The sequence below is a fragment of the Etheostoma cragini genome, chromosome 18 (genome assembly GCF_013103735.1).
Source record: "Etheostoma cragini isolate CJK2018 chromosome 18, CSU_Ecrag_1.0, whole genome shotgun sequence".
Classification (NCBI taxonomy): domain Eukaryota; kingdom Metazoa; phylum Chordata; class Actinopteri; order Perciformes; family Percidae; genus Etheostoma; species Etheostoma cragini.
In genome coordinates this window covers 22,931,522-22,949,542 of record NC_048424.1, presented here as the reverse complement: position 1 = coordinate 22,949,542, position 18,021 = coordinate 22,931,522, and the positions used below count along the sequence as shown (strand labels likewise).

At 43.2% G+C, this 18,021-nt stretch overlaps 1 protein-coding gene across 2 annotated transcripts in view; it reads left to right on the top strand.

Annotated features, from left to right (window-relative positions):
* Positions 1 to 18,021, top strand: part of tnfrsf21 (tumor necrosis factor receptor superfamily, member 21) — a 36,105-nt gene that overhangs the window by 1,765 nt on the left and 16,319 nt on the right. For both annotated transcript variants that reach the window (XR_004660356.1, XM_034899803.1), the window contains exons 2-3: positions 6,636 to 7,353; positions 8,814 to 9,398. Coding sequence is in view for 1 of the 2 variants with exons in the window: in XM_034899803.1 (XP_034755694.1) it covers positions 6,636 to 7,353; positions 8,814 to 9,398 (1,303 nt within the window). In the remaining variant the exon portion in view is untranslated. The remainder of the gene's footprint in view (positions 1 to 6,635; positions 7,354 to 8,813; positions 9,399 to 18,021) is intronic.

Sequence of the window (18,021 nt, the reverse complement as noted above, 5' to 3'; positions counted from 1 at the left end):
TTTTCCTCCCCCTCCAGCTAGCTAGCTTTGTGTCTAGCTCCAGGCTTACACTTTTCCTCCCTCCTCCAGCTAGATAGCATCTCAAAATGCATCTCAAAAAATATGTGTCCAAACCATGAAACCAGTACTACAGAGGAGCTCTGTTCTTCCCCGGTCTCTCTGCTTTCAATCAGTAAACTCAAATATCTGCACATTTAAAAAAAGAAAGAAAAATCTGTGGCTATTGTCAGTGAATAATTCAGCTTGACTGAATCCAAACAGTCTCTTTCTCTGAGCTGAACTGAAGGACAACAGGAGGACACACAGCAACAGGTGCTGCTGTGTGTATGGGCGTGTTTGTGCCCGTTATTGTTAGGGGAGGGCAGTGAAGGAATGCACGTGTGTTTTGGTGCCAGTATGCACAGGTATGTGTGTGTGTGTGTGTGTGTGTGTGTGTGTGTGTGTTTATGGTGGGCCCTTTTTTAATTGGATAGCAATTAGAGCTCCATGTCTTCTGCCACACACACACACAAAGATCCCACCCATACCCAAATGTTTGTATGCACACACCTCATTGTGTAAAACACGTGTTCCAACACACACACACACCTACCCACCCACCAGTCTAACAGTAGCTTAGTTGTTTTCCTGCCTTACAGTGTACTGCTAATTCCTGAAAACGTGCTAACCCTAAGTGACAGGATGAGTTTCAGCTCTCGCTCTGTGTTGACAGACTGAATGAAGCCTGTCAGTGCATGTGACTGTGTACATGACTGCTTATTTTGGGATGTTGTTAACAAATGTACACTCAAAGGTGCCTCAGTTTGTTGTTCGTATCAAGTTTCAGATGAGTGGGTTCATTTGCCCTTTGGGGAGTCATGGGCATGACTAAAAGCGTGTATAATCACGTCACATCATAACACATCATTTTATATTTTCCTAGTCTTAAACGACTACTCAAAGCACTTTACACCCTAAAGACACCATTCACCCCATTCACTCACACACACACACACACACACACACACAAAGATTAATGGCCGTCTCTTAACCATTCACACACATTGGCACACCAATGGCACAGCATCTGGAGCAATTTGGGGTTCCGTACATTGCCCAAGGCCACAGCCATTTTTCTACCATAGGTACAGCAGAAGTCAACAGGAGGCTCACTGGCTTGCCAACACAGAGCCGCAGGCGGGAAGTTCTCCCGATAGTAGATAGTAGAAAGAATGAATAGTCCAAAAATAGTCATGATTCAGCAGTTTTTAAAACAGCATGCACAAAAGCATTCACCTGTAAAACACTTCCGGTAACCTGTTTAGAAAGGTTAAAGGGACCACTTTGAAAGAAAGAAAAACCACGTTAAAGGGCTATTTCAGAGATTTAGTAGTGCATTTCCACAAAGTTGGCCGAAAAAATGTGTTGTCAAATGAAAGCAGCAGAGGCTGAGATATTTACATTTTTAATCCCTATTATGGGCCAAGATCCAAAAACATTGGCTCCTACATTCTCCATAATGCAACTTGGTAGTGTCTTTTGTCATCCAGCCTCCACTAAGCGTAGGTCCTAGGGCGCCATTTTTATGCCAAATAGCACTCACCCGCCGCTAGCATCCTATTGACTGCCATTGGTGCCACTTTGACAGTGATTAATTGGACTTCCATCAGCTGTTTCCTTTTAATTACTAATGTCAACTAGCATATTAGTTAGCAGTAATTAGCCTGTGCCTCTGTTAATGTTAACTAGCATTTTAATTAGCAGTAATTAGCCTGTGCCTATGTTAACGTTAATTAGCATGTTAGTTTGCAGTAATTAGCCTGTGCTTATGTTGATGTTAACTAGAATCTTAGTTTGCAGTAATTATCCTGTGCCTATGTTAATGTTAACTAGCATGTTAGTTTGCAGTAATTAGCCTGTGCTTATGTTGATGTTAACTAGCATCTTAGTTTGCAGTAATTATCCTGTGCCTATGTTAATGTTAACTAGCATGTTAGTTTGCAGTAATTAGCCTGTGCCTATGTTAATGTTAACTAGCATATTAGTTAGCAGTAATCAGCCTGTGCCTATGCTAATGTTAACCAGCATGTTAGTTAGTAGTAATTAGCCTGTGCCTATGTTAATGTTAACTAGCATGTTAGTTAGCAGTAGTTAGCCTGTGCCTGTGTTATCTCCTAACATGTAGGCTACCTACCTCTCTGTCTCTGCTGATTGGGAATGATTGAGACTTCCAACTTTCAGACAGGTTGCTAACGTCACATCTACGTCATCAAGCTCAGTTGGAGGCTGCGCAGTAACGCTCAGCATCACCGGGAAAGAGCTTCTAATAGACTTCACTGGTCTCCGTTAAAATCAACGGGGACACGTTACAATATATTTGTTGCTGAGGTTACCCCAATGACATCACTATCCTTCATCATCATTGGGGTTATTTTTGGGGGGGCTTTTATACCCTCCAAATGTCCCTGATCAACAGGTAGTACTTTCTGAAAGTACAGGACCCATTGGGTTTGGTGTGATGTTAGCTTGATTCTAACTTTGTTACATTCAGTTGTGGTGGTTGCCCTCCCACCGCAGCTCTAACCAGGTTCCATTTGCTGAAATTTAAATATGTGGAAGAACTTAATAAATGTATAATGTCCCCCGAGAAAATAATGTCCCTCCGACAAAAATGTGCCGACGACTGACTGCTCACACACAAAAACAGGGAAGTAAAAAGAGGTTTAGGTTTAGCTACCTCTAACCTAAAAAGATTTGACCTATCTGTTGTACTTCTACTCCAAGGCCTACATTACAAGCCAATTGGGCCTTGGAGTGTCTCTGAATGGCCTAGTTTGTACGCTTAATGGTAACCTGCCATGGATGTACAGTATAATAAAAACCTGGATAATGCGTTCGAGGCGGCACTGCTTGCGCATTATGCGGCCCAAAGAGCAGGCCCACGAGAGTCGGCTACTTCTAGTTTAACATTTTAATGGAGATCAAATGATTTGATCATGCGGCTCTCCTAGACTTTTTCAAATGTTAGCTGAGTCAATGTAACAAATTCTGACAGTAAAGCTAGTCATTGGGGATCCATTGATTTACAGACGTCTCTTTCACCATGCAAGTCTATAGGGAAAAGTATTTCGGGCCAGAGGGCATCATTGCTGCAGTGCTGTGATTTCATGTTTCATCAGAACTGTGTGAAACTATGTGCAACAGGATTTTGTTGCTTTCTCTTGTTCAGAGTGAGGTTGTGTTTGATTGGCAGCAACTTGTAAACTTGGTATAAAAAAGCAGCTTGCTTGTGCACATGGTGTTCAACGATCCCCCACTTCAGTTTAAATAAGTTGTGTCAGGGCTGAACATGCCCCTGATCTCAATGTTTAGTGTTAGCAGTGACAGGAACTGCAGTGGAAAAGGGAACATAGCCCAGTTGTCCCATCATCCTGTGTCTGGCCGTCTGATCGGCTGGTCGGCCTGTGCACCAGGCAGAGGATGTAGTTTAGAGGCAGTGCGGCAAGACATAGAGACAAAGTTGGCATAATAAGAGCAAGACTGGCAGACAGAAATTGATTCATGTTTTTCTGTGCTGCAGAGCTGGCTGTGTATACAGGCTGCGTGGTGTGTGTGTGTGTGTGTGTGTGTGTGTGTGTGTGTGTAAGCAGGGAGGTACTGACAGAGTGCCAGCACTTCACTTTATTTCCTCTTCTGCTTTTTGTGTCTTTGTTTGCATTTTTTTTTTCTCCTAATGGCAAATAAATTCAATGACAACAGACTGCTTGCTTGTGTCTTATTGGAGGAAGTGGTGCTTACAGAGATTGTCACTATACAACAGAAAAAGACACACACACACACACACACACACCAACCCAATGTGAACATCTCATATTCTGCCATTAGCACTATTCTCCTGACATGTTGAATAGCAGCCAATGCAGTCATTATCCCCATTGGCTTAAAAAACCTGAGCTAGGTCAGTCTGCTCCCCAAAGAGCGTTAACACAAGCCAGACAGAAACCCAAAGAATAACATTAGCTCAGTGAAGAACTATGTGTTCCATACCAGGTCCATTTCATTAGTCCAAAGAGTCTGGCCTCTCTCCATTGACAGGTGTTAACTTCCTTGAAGGCGGGTACTCTGTTTAAGTTTAAAACTATTGGATCTGACCAGAGCTGCTCTGGATCCGCCGTTACCAATTGCCCTCCCTCCTTTCACTGATTGGACCGCCAAAAATGTGTCTGGAGAAAAACCAACACAATACCACAAAGCCCGACGTAGTACTGAAGGGAAATGGCAATTGAGCTTAAGTACAAAGGAGGGCGGAGCCAGGCTACTTTTGGTTTGCATGAACATTAAAATATTAACACAGGACCTGGTTTTGCCCTGGTTTTAACATCTGTCCTGAGTGATCTGATCTGAAGTGGACAATCCTGAGTGACCACTTATGATCAGATCTCACTTCTCAGCTCTATATGCAAATAAACACGTGTGTGTGTGTGTGTGTAGCGAGTGCGAGTGCGTCCGTGGATGCGTGCATGTGAAATGTCAGTTTTTTATCCAACATAACTCGTGCATTAATAAGTGCAATGACGAATGTCAATGAAAAAGTGCTGGGGTCATGCAATATTCTATGACTGTTTACCTGAAAAATTGGTCTAAAGCTCCTTCTCTTGACTCTTAGGAGATTCCTGGTATTTCTTAATGAGCCTGCTTCCCCAGACAAACAAAATCAGCACCATGGGCACCGCCATTACAAGCATGAGCATCCTATACTAAGACATCACAAACATCCTGCTTAATACTTGCATGCCTTCTCTTACAAATCCTCCCATTAAGAAGTGAGTGATACACCTCAATTATGGCAATGTTCAGAGCATGCTGTTTCGATAATAAACCTCTTTAAACAAGCAGAAAGACCCACGGGCGGGGGGGGGGGGGGGGGATATCCATTGTCCTGTAGCAAGCAGAATGTTCCCATTTACTGCTGCGTGCGTCTCTCACTTTGAACGTGGATGTGAATAAATGCATTGATGTTACTGACGCAACGAAGAGTTATGAGCAGCATGTCGAGAACATGCTCTGATGTTTATGGATGAGGTTCTGGGAACAAACACAAAGAGCCGAATGGGTGGTGTTGCAAAAGGGCAACGGAGCGGTGAAAGAATGGATGCTTTATTCTTATTAGCAGCTAACATAAAATTAGTTTTTCTTCCTTCGATTGTTTACCCCTCGTGTTATCCTCGTGGTCACAAAGTTGACCCGTTGGAATAGGGGTTTCCTTTCAAACATTGGCTAAACCTAACTTGGATGCATGGATTTACGTTGTATGGAAGCCATACAACATTCTTTGCCGGTAAAATTACTTCCACTGATGTTTTTTGGTGTTTTATTCAGTTTTATAGCAGTTGGAGAAAACTTTGACATAAACCAGTCTGTGATCCACTCAACATCCTCTGATCTTAACTATTTTCCAAATAATATGTAATTTCTGCTTTTTGTTAACTCAAAAATCAGGTATAATGTCGTTTAAATTAGGTTTATTGAACAAATATTTTGGAACCCGGCAGGACAACAAGAACATGGTTGAACTGAAGACAGCACAAGGGTTAATCAAGAGACGTCTGTGGTGTATTTTTGTTAGCTACTATCCTCCTTAATGTCTCGAAAAGTCTAGTGGACTGCTTTTGATCAGGATATCCTAATATTTCCAACACAAGTCATGATTCAAATGTGTGGCAAGTTAACAAGCCCCCGCCCCCTCCACTTCTGAAGGGAGTGGTGGTAGACCCCTCGACTAATGCTTTTGTTCAGTGCTCATGGATGACCCAACATTCATATGCGTCATCAGAACATTCTCCTCTCAGTGCATCACATCAAAACCCCGAGAACGGTTTGTTAGCAGACCCACACTAATCTTCTGTCTTTGTCTGAATACACACGCTGGGCCGGGAGTTGACACCTGGGTTTAGGGTGTTCCCCTAAACCCAGTGAGCTGTCAGTTTCCCAGCAGAGGTGAGAGGGGGGAGCCTGAGAAAAAGAAAAAGAAGATACAGGAAAGCCATATGAGTTATATGAAGCTGAAGAGGATCAGGATGAGTCAGGGGGGTGAGGAAAGGAAATTAATGCTGGAATTAATGGGTTTCCAAGGAGAGATTTTCTTTCAAATCTCCTCAGCCCGATACATTGGGAACTTAAAAGTCAGCACCAGAATTTGGACTTTCCAGAATCTATGTTACTCATGTTACCAAACACACAGCATGCTCTTTACCGCTGGTCAGGAATCAGTTTGGGATTGGATTTAATGTTTTAGTTGTATTGTACTTCCTTTGGCACCTGGTCATCTTTATCAACATCCTTAAATTAATTTGGCAAACAGTGAAAAGATGTCTCAATTACGTTGGGATGGGGCTCTTTTGGTCCTTCTATCTGTGGGTCCGTCCTGCTAGCTATCTGTCTGTCTCCTCATCCATCCATCCATCCGTCCATCATCTGTCTAGCTCTTTTGATCAAGAACAACATGTGTCCCCATGTAGCCAAAAAAATAGTTATTGCAGGTTTGAGTATCATGGGGTGTAATGAGCATGAGGCTTTGAATCTTGTTTACTATATCTTAATGCTATATGCATTTTTTTAGATTTCTCTTTACCTTCTACACTTTCTTCTTCCCTCAGCTCTTATGTACAGTGGTGATTGACATCTCAGCTCGGGTTTTGACTACAACCAGCCCAGCTGATCCATCCCTCCTCTCTCCCCGCCAATATCAGCACACCGACCCCAACTCAGGCACCCAGCTGGTCTGTGACAAGTGCCCGGCAGGCACCCACGTGTCTGTCCACTGCTCCCCAACAGCAGTGAGGGAGTGCAGCCGCTGCCCTGAAGGCACATTCACACGGGGCGAGAATGGGGTTCAGAAATGCCACCCCTGTCAGGCCCCGTGTACTGCAGGCTTCATTGAGAAAGCAGCCTGCACGCCCATCCAGGACAGAGTCTGCACATGTCCCCCCAACAGCTTTTTGTTTGGGGATGGTGCCACAGAGTGTAGGCCTCACTCGCTGTGCCCCCCAGGGACCAGGGTGAAAAGGCGGGGCAGTGAAACAGAGGACGTGCTCTGTAGGCCGTGCACCAAGGGTACTTTCTCCGCTGTGGAGTCCAGTGTGGTGAAGTGCCAAACCCACACGGACTGCCAAGCTCAGGGGCTGGTGCTGCTCACACCAGGGACTAAAGAGACAGATAATGTGTGTGGACCCCCTTCTACAGCCCCCATTTCCTTTTCATCTTCACCTGTCTCCACAAGCACCCTACTGGGTCCTACACAGCCTGTGCCTGTGCAGGAAGCCATGACTTCTTCATCCACTCCATCACCATCACTGACTGGACCTGCACATCAAGGTGAGAGACACTGCTTATTCTTTGCCAATTCTCACGTAGGTCATATTGGCTTAAATACTGTGATTATACTCCATCCAAGTTTGGATGTACTTTTCTCATTCATTTTAGTGGCAACCCCATAGTTAAACATTTTGGGAAATTCCCTTTCTAAATGATAGATGGGAACTCTGTGCATTTAGGTAGGGATTGGCCGATACTGGTTTTTCAAGGCCAATAACAATACCGATTATTATAATTTAATGACTCAGAAAAACGATATTTGGAACCAATATGCATTTACAGTACAAATTAAAAGTCAAATTTAATATTTGGAATGTTATAAACTTTAAAGCAAAACTAACTCATTCAGCCCCCTTTTTTCTTCCAAAAAAAACTCCTCTTTTCTTGTCTTCCTTTTCTCTCCCGTCCACCCTCCTGCATCATCTCTCTTACTGGTTTAACATCAGTCCTGTCATTTGTGAGAATCAACCATCCATAGTAACTACACCCCTCCTTCTCACAGAGCCCTTCACATCTTTAAAGGACTGTTTTATAGTATTTTCAGGAAAATACTTGTGTTTTTGTGTTTGTACTAGGACATGTTTACATGCCTTAATGTTCAAAGATCACTTAATTTTTCTGTAGGTGAGCCTTTTTCTTTAAGCCCCCCTCCCGACAAAGCCCAGTCTGCTCTGACTGCTCTGACTTCATTGGTGAAAAATCACCCAAAACAAAACTTTTTGGGTGTTGTCTATTTTTTATCTTAAATTGTGACCCTCTGACGGTGTGTTCATCAAAGTTAATTGGAGCACCAGGTTGGCTAGCTACTACTAGTGGTAGCTTGGAATTTCATTATTTGCTTCATAAGGGTTGAAAAATTGCAGTTTTCCCCATTTAGCATTTAGCTTAGTGCAGCGCTGTTGCAACCATAGACAACACTGGCTTAACCATAAACAGCAATAGCACGACAAAAATTCTCTTTTCCTGTGCACTGTCTTTGGGATACCTGTGTTAGGGGAAATTCCAAAACCAAGCCTTGTGGCACTTAATGCACTCTCAGGGGCTTCTCCTTGATCTGTTGTGACATGAATTGTACCTCATTTATACGTCACTTTGTCAATGAATAATTGTAAATATGACATTAAAATGTCAACAAATTTAAGGGATCTAATTGGAAATGTTAATTGTGCTGTGTGTTAATGTCAAAACATGGGCTGGTAGAAAATCGGCTAATAGATTGTTTTGTGACTCTATGAGTCTATGAGTTTTCTGACTCTTCCCTCCTGTGATACCTTCTGTTTTCATTGTCGGCGTTAAGCAACTCTGTGAAGTCAGTGAATTTAATTTCCTCTCTCTTTCTGTGTTGCCTCTCATCTCTGACCTCTGTACTATCTGTCTCTTTGCTCTCTTTGTTCTCTCATCTCTCCTCTTCTTTCTTGCTATATTTTGGTCTCCATCAATTCCTCTGTCTCTCATTACAGGCACCTTCAGCCAGTCAGCAGCCATTCAACTGAGGGGAAACCCTGGTGGGGAAGACCAACGTGCAGGGGGGCTATTCCTTAGCCGGTCTGGCACTCCCACCCAACAAAATTGTGATCCCCCACAGACTCCACCGCTCCCAGCTCAGAAGCAGCTCATGGACCTCGAGCACCAGCAGGGGCAACCCAATTCTGACCCTGTGCCAGGCCCCAACAAGAGGATTGTGGAGGGTCTGGAGGGGGCAGAGGTAGTCAGGGTTAGGATGGGTATCAGCAAGCTAGCTGGGCAGGGGAGCGGAGGAGGTGGAAGTGGGGTCTCCAGCTACTACAAGCCCACTCGTAGGGGGTCCCCAAGGCCAAGCACCCACGATCACTTTGACATCAACGAGCACCTTCCCTGGATGATAGTGCTGCTGCTCCTGCTGGTCCTGGTGGTGATCGTGATCTGCAGTGTGAAGCGGAGTTCTCGCGTGCTGAAGAAGGGTCCCATGGACCCTAGCAGCATTGTGGAGAAGGCAATTCAGAAGAAACCATCCGTGCCTTCAATGCAGGTCAAAGAGAAGTGGATCTACTACTCCAACGGACAGGGTAAGTCCGCTTTATCTTTGATTTGACCAAGACTGGTTCTAATGAAAGATTGTGGGAGGCTGCTTTGGGGTGTAAATGGATGACGAGTTACAGGAAAAAAACTACACAAAGTTACCTTACCACCACAAGCCTCCAGAACAGCTCCAGCCCTTCTTGTCACTCAACGTCTCTAGACTTTATCCCCCATCTCTACCTACCTTCTTAATGCAGTGACCTCTGCTGCCATGCTTATCCACTTTACAGTGGATTCAAATATTTCTATCCACATTCATAAGTATATTTACGACATTAAAGGAACATGCCACCATTTGTTGAAAAAGGGCTCATCATGGTTTCCCCTAGATGTAGCACTGCTTTGGCTGTGCTTCCACCCAATATTGTCCCACATCAATATCTGCCTAGGAAGTGGTCTAGTCTTAATTTGCATTGCTATTTGTACTCGTTGTGAATATGCAGGCCACAAGAAGTAAGTAGTTTTTTTGGGGGGATTTGACTCACTTTTACTCACAACATGCTAGGCCACGTAGGATTTAATTCACTACGCTAAGCTAACTAACCCTACGGACACTGAGATGAGTGAGCTGGAAGCCACACAGACAACGCCAATTGGTTTTGAGATTACCTTATGACATATTAATATGATTGTATGGCTTTAATTTGTAGTAAAACAAAACAAAATCTTCCATGTCTAAATACTTATATATTCCATGTATAAACACTTACTGGATATAAATACTTGATAAACAGACCCATGCCCTCAAATAGAAAATTGTGAATCTTAAATGTGTAATGTGTCAATAACCAAACCTCCTACAAAGCTCCACTGAAGATACGTACTATATGACAACATGTTTATAACAATGTCAGTGTGACGTCCTCGAGTCAACTCGGCCTACATCTGGAAATGACATAGCAGGTCACGGACTTTTAGTTGCTTAATGGATGTCCCAGTTGGGTGTGATGACCTGCGTTCGTTCTGGTCCTGAGCTGCGTAGAACCATCTGTTGATGTGATCAAACCACTGTGGGTATCTATCCTAATCAGTTCTGCCCTATAGCGCATGGTTTGGAGGGCAGTGGTTCCACAAGGATGTGACCCTGTTGTAGTACCAGCCGGCTGTCACTATCCACCCCCAGCACACACTCAGGTTGCAGCACTGCATCTTGGTGTCTCCTTTCTTTCCTCATCTCTCTTGTTTCACCTCCTTGTTTTTAGTGCCTTCCCATTTCCTTTGCCAGTTCTCTGTACCTTTTTATTTCTGCTCATTTTCTCTTCAAATTTTGTTCCTACACTCAGTCTTTGTGTTTCTTTGTCTTCTGTTTCACTCACTACGCCTTGTTTGTTTATCTCTTCCCACCTCCAGCTTTCTTGCCACCTACCTCTTCCTTTATTTGTCTTTCTTTCACTTCAATGTATCACTATCTCTCTTTACCCACTTGTGTAATGCTTTCCACCTTATTCCAACTTCGTTGTCTGAAGCTTGTTGTTTAGATTTTGGATTCCACGTCTCACTCTATTACCAGTGTTACCCCCCACACTCCTCTTTAGCTCCCGTTGGTTGACACTGTGGCTATCAAATGGTACAGTAGGCTACATGTTGCCCACACAAGAGCTCTTGATTTCACAATGAATTAGAGAAAGAGACAAAACCTGGGGGGCACCTTCGCCTGAGACACTGTACTATCCACTTGGAAACTGTGTGTGTGTGTGTTTGTGTGTGTGTGTATGTGTGTGTGTGCTGTTATAATGCCCAGCCAGCCAACCCCCTCAACCCATCTTCTCCCTCAGTGCCTGACTGCAGAGAACTGGAATAATCTGGTTTCAGCTGCATCAGAGTTGTTGTTTGGTTGGCAAAGGCACGTTAGTGGGTCCATCGGGTCTCCTACAGGGGGACAAATAGATATAGAGACCAAAAGGAAATGAAGACAAAGTGAGATGGTGCAGGAGTGGTGTGTGTATATCTTTGATAGGGAGCTTCGTGGGTTTGACAATACCTGTTGTATTGTAGCGTTGTTGGCTAACCACACTGGGGTTTCCCTGCCGTTACTTAGCAGCCCAGATACTTAAGATATGTGACAAAGAGAGGTATACATAAAATAAGTAATTTATGACGCCATTAGACATAAAGTGAAGGTTTTTACCAACCCAGGAAATGTTCAAAAAATCAGCATGATTAGCGCTAATGCGTAAGTAACTACTTCTTTTCTTTACAGCTGCACTAATTAATAGTCTTATATTAACACCAGGGCTGTAACAATATGCAATATGAAACCAAAATGGCGACACTCAGATCCACAAACCTGTGTTGCGGAGTGAGAAGCAGAATTGTGACACCCTCCTTCAAACTCCCAGAGTTATCCTTCCCTTCCAGATCCAATGCTACACCATCTTTGATTTAGTATTAGTTTTAGTCCTTTTGGTGCCTTATCCCTGTTTTGTCTGGTAAATTTAGCTAACTGCATAGACGGCTAAAGATGGTGGGGGCACCTGCAACACTAACGGAGGTGTAACGTCGAACAAGGTGTCAGAGGAGAAGAGGTGTAATAAATGGCAGCTGTTCTGACTTGTGTGCCTGGGTCTGTTTCCCGTCAGTTCAGTAAACGGTCGTTAGCGTCCTTAACACTGGAATTAGCTAATTGCTAACCGGGATGGCTGCTAGCTGCTGGGGGCTGATTTTGGATGTGTCCCTGAGGGCTGTAATGATAGTGGATGGCTGCTAGCTGCTGGGGGCTGACTGTGGCTGTGTCCCCAGGCCGGGCTGTATTGATAGTGGATGGCTGCTAAGTGCTGGGGGCTGACTGTGGCTGTGTCCCCGGGCCGGGGCTGTAATGATAGTGGATGGCTGCTAGCTGCTGGGGGCTGACTGTGGCTTTGTCCCCAGGGCTGTATTGATAGTGGATGGTTGCTAGCTGCTGGGGGCTGACTGTGGCTGTGTCCCCGGGTCGGGGCTGTAATGATAGTGGATGGCTGCTAGCTGCTGGGGGCTGACTGTGGCTGTGTCCCCGGGCCAGGGCTGTAATGATAGTGGATGGCTGCTATCTGCTGGGGGCTGACCTTTGGCTGATAGTGGATGGCTGCTATCATGTTAAGTGTTATTGTTAAACAGACCGGAGAGTTGACACTTATGAACCCACAGCCTCAAATGTTGGTTTAACCCCCATGCTGTCCTCGGGTCAAACTGACCTGTTTTCCTACATCAGTGTTCTTTTTAATTCCCCAAAATAACATGATTGATTTCCTCACAACGCTCTTTGGCAAGTACAAATCTCTACTTTCATCCATTGTGGGGCGTCTTATTCAATTTTATAGCATTTCGAGAAAACAAATTGAAAGGTTTATTAAATAGTATTGAGTAAAAGTTGACATGTTCCAGTCTGTGATTATCATCTTCATCCATTCCTTTAATTTTCATCTAAATAATTCCTAATTTCTGCTTTTCTAACTCAAACATCAGGTATAATTTCCTATAAAAGAGGTTTATTGACCATAAATTAACTGTAAAACTAAAGTTAATAAGTCAGTGTTAAGTAGTGTTGAAAATGTCAAAAAAAGTATCAAACTTTGAAAACCAGTGTTGAAAAAAGGGACAAAAACGTAAGAAAAAGTTAAACATAGATAAAAAGCGTTGATTTTTAATTTTGGCGGGGAGACAACACAAGGGTTAAAAAGATCCAATATGTAACCCTGTATATTTACTACTACCTGACACATTTCCTGTTTGTTTCTTCTCTAGTTCCATTGGCATCATTTCCTTGGGCTACTTTCAGATGGTTCTAATTCAAAGAGGATTTTCCTCATAATGTGAACTCCTTTATCTTATCTGAGCTTTGACTCAACAGTCTGAAGTACCACACCAAGTCAAGGCAGGATTTAGATTTTATTTTTTGGATCAACCTTCAAGAATAGATACCAAATGCAGTGTAATTTTCCGTAAGGAGATGGCCAAATGGCCAAAGTAATCAAATCATTAACAGTACCCAGCCTTTGCACTGCAGATCAAATATCAGAGGAAATGATCTGAAGTGTGTTACAACAGTGTTTCTTACTCCTGGCCCTCACGATTTAGAGCCCGATTGGCTTCTACTCCAGACAGAATGAAGAAATAGAAGCTGCATGGTAAGGTTAGGGAAAGATCTTGGTTATTGTTCAAAGAAACCAACGTTGACTGTTGGTGGGGGATGGAATCCAAATAGCCTAGCTAGCACTTTTCTGTCAGACGGAACCGATTCCATTTAAATTGAATTAATTCTTTTTTTTTGTCTTCTTTTTATTGTTGAGTAGCTCAAACCCGCTTCTCAAATCCAAAGACAAAGATAATGTTGCTCATGCTCATCAGTTACACTTAGTTCTGTTGCAGATGCCAGAAATGAAAAACCTAAAACCTAAAACCTACTTCTGTGTGACAGTCCATGTTAAAGCCTTTAAGGCATTTAAAGACCGATTTCTAAACTGTGTGAGTGTTTGTGTGTGTGTGAGTGTGTGTGTGTGTGTGTGTGTGTGTGTGTGTGTGTGTGTGTGTGTAATTCTGCGTCCATGTAAATGTAATCACGTGGAGATATATGTGTACACATGCAACCCAAATAGCCGTTTTACACCGCTGTTTACTCCCTGTAACATAAAACAGAGCAGCTCCTTAATCCTTCCAAGGTGCGTGGCTGGCTCCCCTTGAAGGTTGTAATACACCTTTACTAGAGCAGTTAAAACACTCAGGCAATAAAGGAAAAAAGAAAGGGAAACGACAAAGTACAGATCACACACATACAGTACTTGGCACTTGCTCAGAGCCGGTCAGGAAGTAGTGAAAACTGCTACTCCTCCACAGCAGGGAACGAATGGGGCTTTCCAGGGCCACGGGCAAGATTTTTACTGCACAGGATCTGAAAAACCTATTTGTTAAATCTGAAACATGGTTGCAGCAGTCAAATTTCAATAAAAGGGAGTCACACAAATGTTGTACAAAGGTTACGTTGGTTGAGATACAAAGGGCCTAGGGTGTAAACTACTTTGGATTTCTTCTCTTCGACTTCAGACGCCACTATATGTCTTCCTAGTTAAATTATTTCAAGAGATTTATTTCTTTTTCTTTAGTTATTTTGTAGAGATAGATAGATGTGGGATTTGCTTTAAAATTTAAGAAATAATACTATTCCAGTTGCACTTTTGATGAGAGGACACACCTGTTATTTTGCACAGTTTATATGAATAAAGGAATAGTTTTCAGTCATTTGTCTGCAGCTCATTCTGTTAAGAAAATGGTGGGAAAATCATATTGGGAATTTAAAATGGTGAATGTGATCGAATTGTGAGCTGAGTGCATCATCACATCCTCAGCCAGGTGTGCAGAGGTGCAAATTACGGAGTCTCGAGCTCTTCTTTTTGTTTGCATAACCCAAGTATAATACAAGAAATGCCTTGAGGCTTTAGTGTGTGTCTTTTTTATGTTGATGAACATTCATTACGTTCAAGCCTTTGCCAAATGAGCGCCACAAACTCTCTCTGGAGTTCTTCCTATGGCTATGTTCAGAAGATTGTGTCATCCGATGACTTGTGCACCGAAACTTGAGTGAAGATAACAAGCTCTTCTGAAGAGTCCATCATGTTATTTTAATCCTTTATGGCCTCCTTGGCAACAAGCAACTGCGTGGAGGAGGGGTGGGGGTGGTGCGCATTCACGGAAGGCTTGTATCATGTGGACGCACCGACAGTTTTGTTGTTATTACCAATAGTGCTTCTTGTGTATTCGTTGTGTCAACACCACAAAGACACACAAAAAACAGAGTTGTTGGAGGATGATTGAGGAGCAGACAAGATGCAGCAACGAGGCTATGACTGCAAGCTTTTTGCGCCACCTTCAAACGTGGCTTTTCAGGAACAGACATAAACCAATTTGCTTAATGAATCCTTATGGTCCAAATGACATACTTATGGACAAGATGGAACATCAATCCAAGACCTTATGGCATACTTTGGAAAATGGTCATCAGTAATGTATAGTATGCTGTTTGTAGTTACTAGTCATAAACATGGAAAACCCATAACATCACAGAAAATCAGATAGAGGCAGGTTGGCCTTGTTGTGTTCACCAGGCATAGTATTTACAACATATATTTCCAAAGTCAGAAGCAGATTGTAGAGGAAAACATGAAGGAAAACAACATTCTACCTGCCCACCATCCTCCCTCGTTAAACATCCACACCGGTTATAATGCCAAGTTCCACATCCAAGCTCAGTGGGGAGCCACGTTTTAGAATATACTGCGCTGTGCAGTACCAGGGTGGGCCGAGGTAGCCTGCTCATTGTTCAGCCTGGGTTTGATTGGGAAGAGCACACTTTGGGCTTGTTGTTCGCCCGCAAAACCACACATACATTTTACCAATTTAACGTTGTGTGTTACGACATTGGAATGAATGCGAAATGACTATATGATGTAATGAACAGAGTGGTATTGAAAAGATGCTGATGCACAAAGCACCCGGCTTTTACCCTGAGTTAACCCATTTCAGTGTTTAATTTGAAACCTTAAGCTTAAAACAGAATCCAGAGTTTATCAGAAAATGTAGCGTTAATAGCAGGTTCTGATATGGCTCTTTGTAATAATTTTTTTCACCCCCTATCCCGTACTCGCATTTTCCCATTTATATGATGTGTTGGACGCTAATGCTAGGGCACCCATAGGCCAACAAAAGTCCAGCCAGCTCTGTGAAATTAGATCCCTTGCCTGTTCAGAATGCTCTGTCACTGTAGTGAGGGCTACAAGGTTGCTGAACTATTCCAAAATCCCAAACTGTAATGTTTCAAACTGCTCAGTTTGACAAAAACCTTCTGTAAAGGTCAATATATAATCTTTGCTTTTCTGCTTGAATGTTTACATTCTTTTTTTGTGTCTAACCAGCAAAGTTTGCCACTACAGTAAAGGAGTTAGTGGGGACTTGTTTATAAGTGAGAGTAAGATGGAAAAAGAGATCGACAGACCGACACCCAGACAACAATAATACTGACAACTGTTGTGGTGAAGGTGAAGCTCTTGATTTACATTCTTCACTCTACAGAACATTCCAAACCTCATCTGTGGGCCAACCAAAAAGGGGAATGACTGAAAAAATGCCATTGTGGGTGCAAGCGGCGGAACTGTGTTGGTTTTGCAGGGTAACTGGGCCTAAGAGACCCTTTGAAATAGGGTAAGGAGCTCAGACATCTGCTGTCAGTACAATCAGTGCTCTTTTTGTTTCATAGGAAGCCACTTGAAGTGGTACTGGTTCTGGCGTCTTCTTAGAATGCCTTGTTGAGGCCTTTCTTTGAGGTTTTTGGCCACATCAACTGGAAAGACCCAGAACACATTGGAGGGACTACATATCCCATCTGGGAACACCTCTGGATGAAGAATTGTGTAGGAATAAGCATGCCCAAGCTCCCTGGCTTAGACTGCTGCCACCTCGATAAACAGTAGTAAATAGATGGGTGGATGCATTCCAGCTTAATTACACCAGGGGATTTCCCAATGCAACCAAAGTCATATATAGAAAAAACAAATGAAAGCTCTACTAGAGCAGGGGACATTCTTCAGGCACGTCCAACTGGGAGGACCCAAGGGCAGACAGACCAAGAAGATGCTGGAGGGATTACATATTCTATCTGCCCCGGGGATGGGAGATGGAGAGAGGGAAATGGGTGCTGTGGCTTGGGAGATCGATGCCTGGGCAGCCTTACTTAGCCTTCTGCCACTGACTCCTGGACCTGGATAAGCATTGGTAGATGGATGTATGACCACCTTCTTTAACCCCCAACTTTACACCTATAGGTTTATTGCTGGAAACAAAGCAGGTCCACTAGACCAGCTGTTGCTGAGATTTAAAGACTAGTTTAACTTGTTACATATAAGAGCCACACTGTCAGACAGTATCTACTCACCTGCTCATTCAGCTTTGCTCTGAGGTTTTGGACACCAGTTAGCCATTGGCCGTTATGAGGATAAAGGAGAGGTGACTGTGCTACTGCTTGTAGAGGAGAAATGCTTCGTTGTTGGGGTGCTAGAGATCAATGGCCTGAGGTGGACAGGTGGACTGCTGCTGATAAACAGGGAGTTCAGTATTACAGATGGAGTAGGGTGGACTGTTTGCCTTGGTTTGGGAGAGATGTGTGTAATAGAGTCACAGTTTTATAGTGTGTGGAGAAAGAGGATCCACAGTGAGTCTCTGTTTTATCAGAAACTAAACATATCCATGTGGGCTTTTACAGACGTGCATCTTTGTTCAATTAATCCTCTACATAATCAAGTCACTGCAATAGCAATGTAGAGATAGACCACAACAGAGAGTATCTTTTAAATCAACAAAGACAACACCCAAGACTCCCTTTGTTCCATGTGTGTTGAGAGGCTGAGAGACAGACGCAGGGATCCATTGTGTGAGTTTTGAGGATCTTAATCAAGTGCCACCTTTTTCCTTAAAGCTGTTGTGGATCTTGCTGAATTTTGGGAAATAGACTTCAGAGACAGTTTAAGATCCACTAAGACCACTAAGATCTATATAAAAGAGAATTCAGAAACAGTATTAGAGGACCACTAAGGTCTATATAAAAGAGTCTTCAAATACAGTATTAGGGACCACTAAGGTCTATATAAA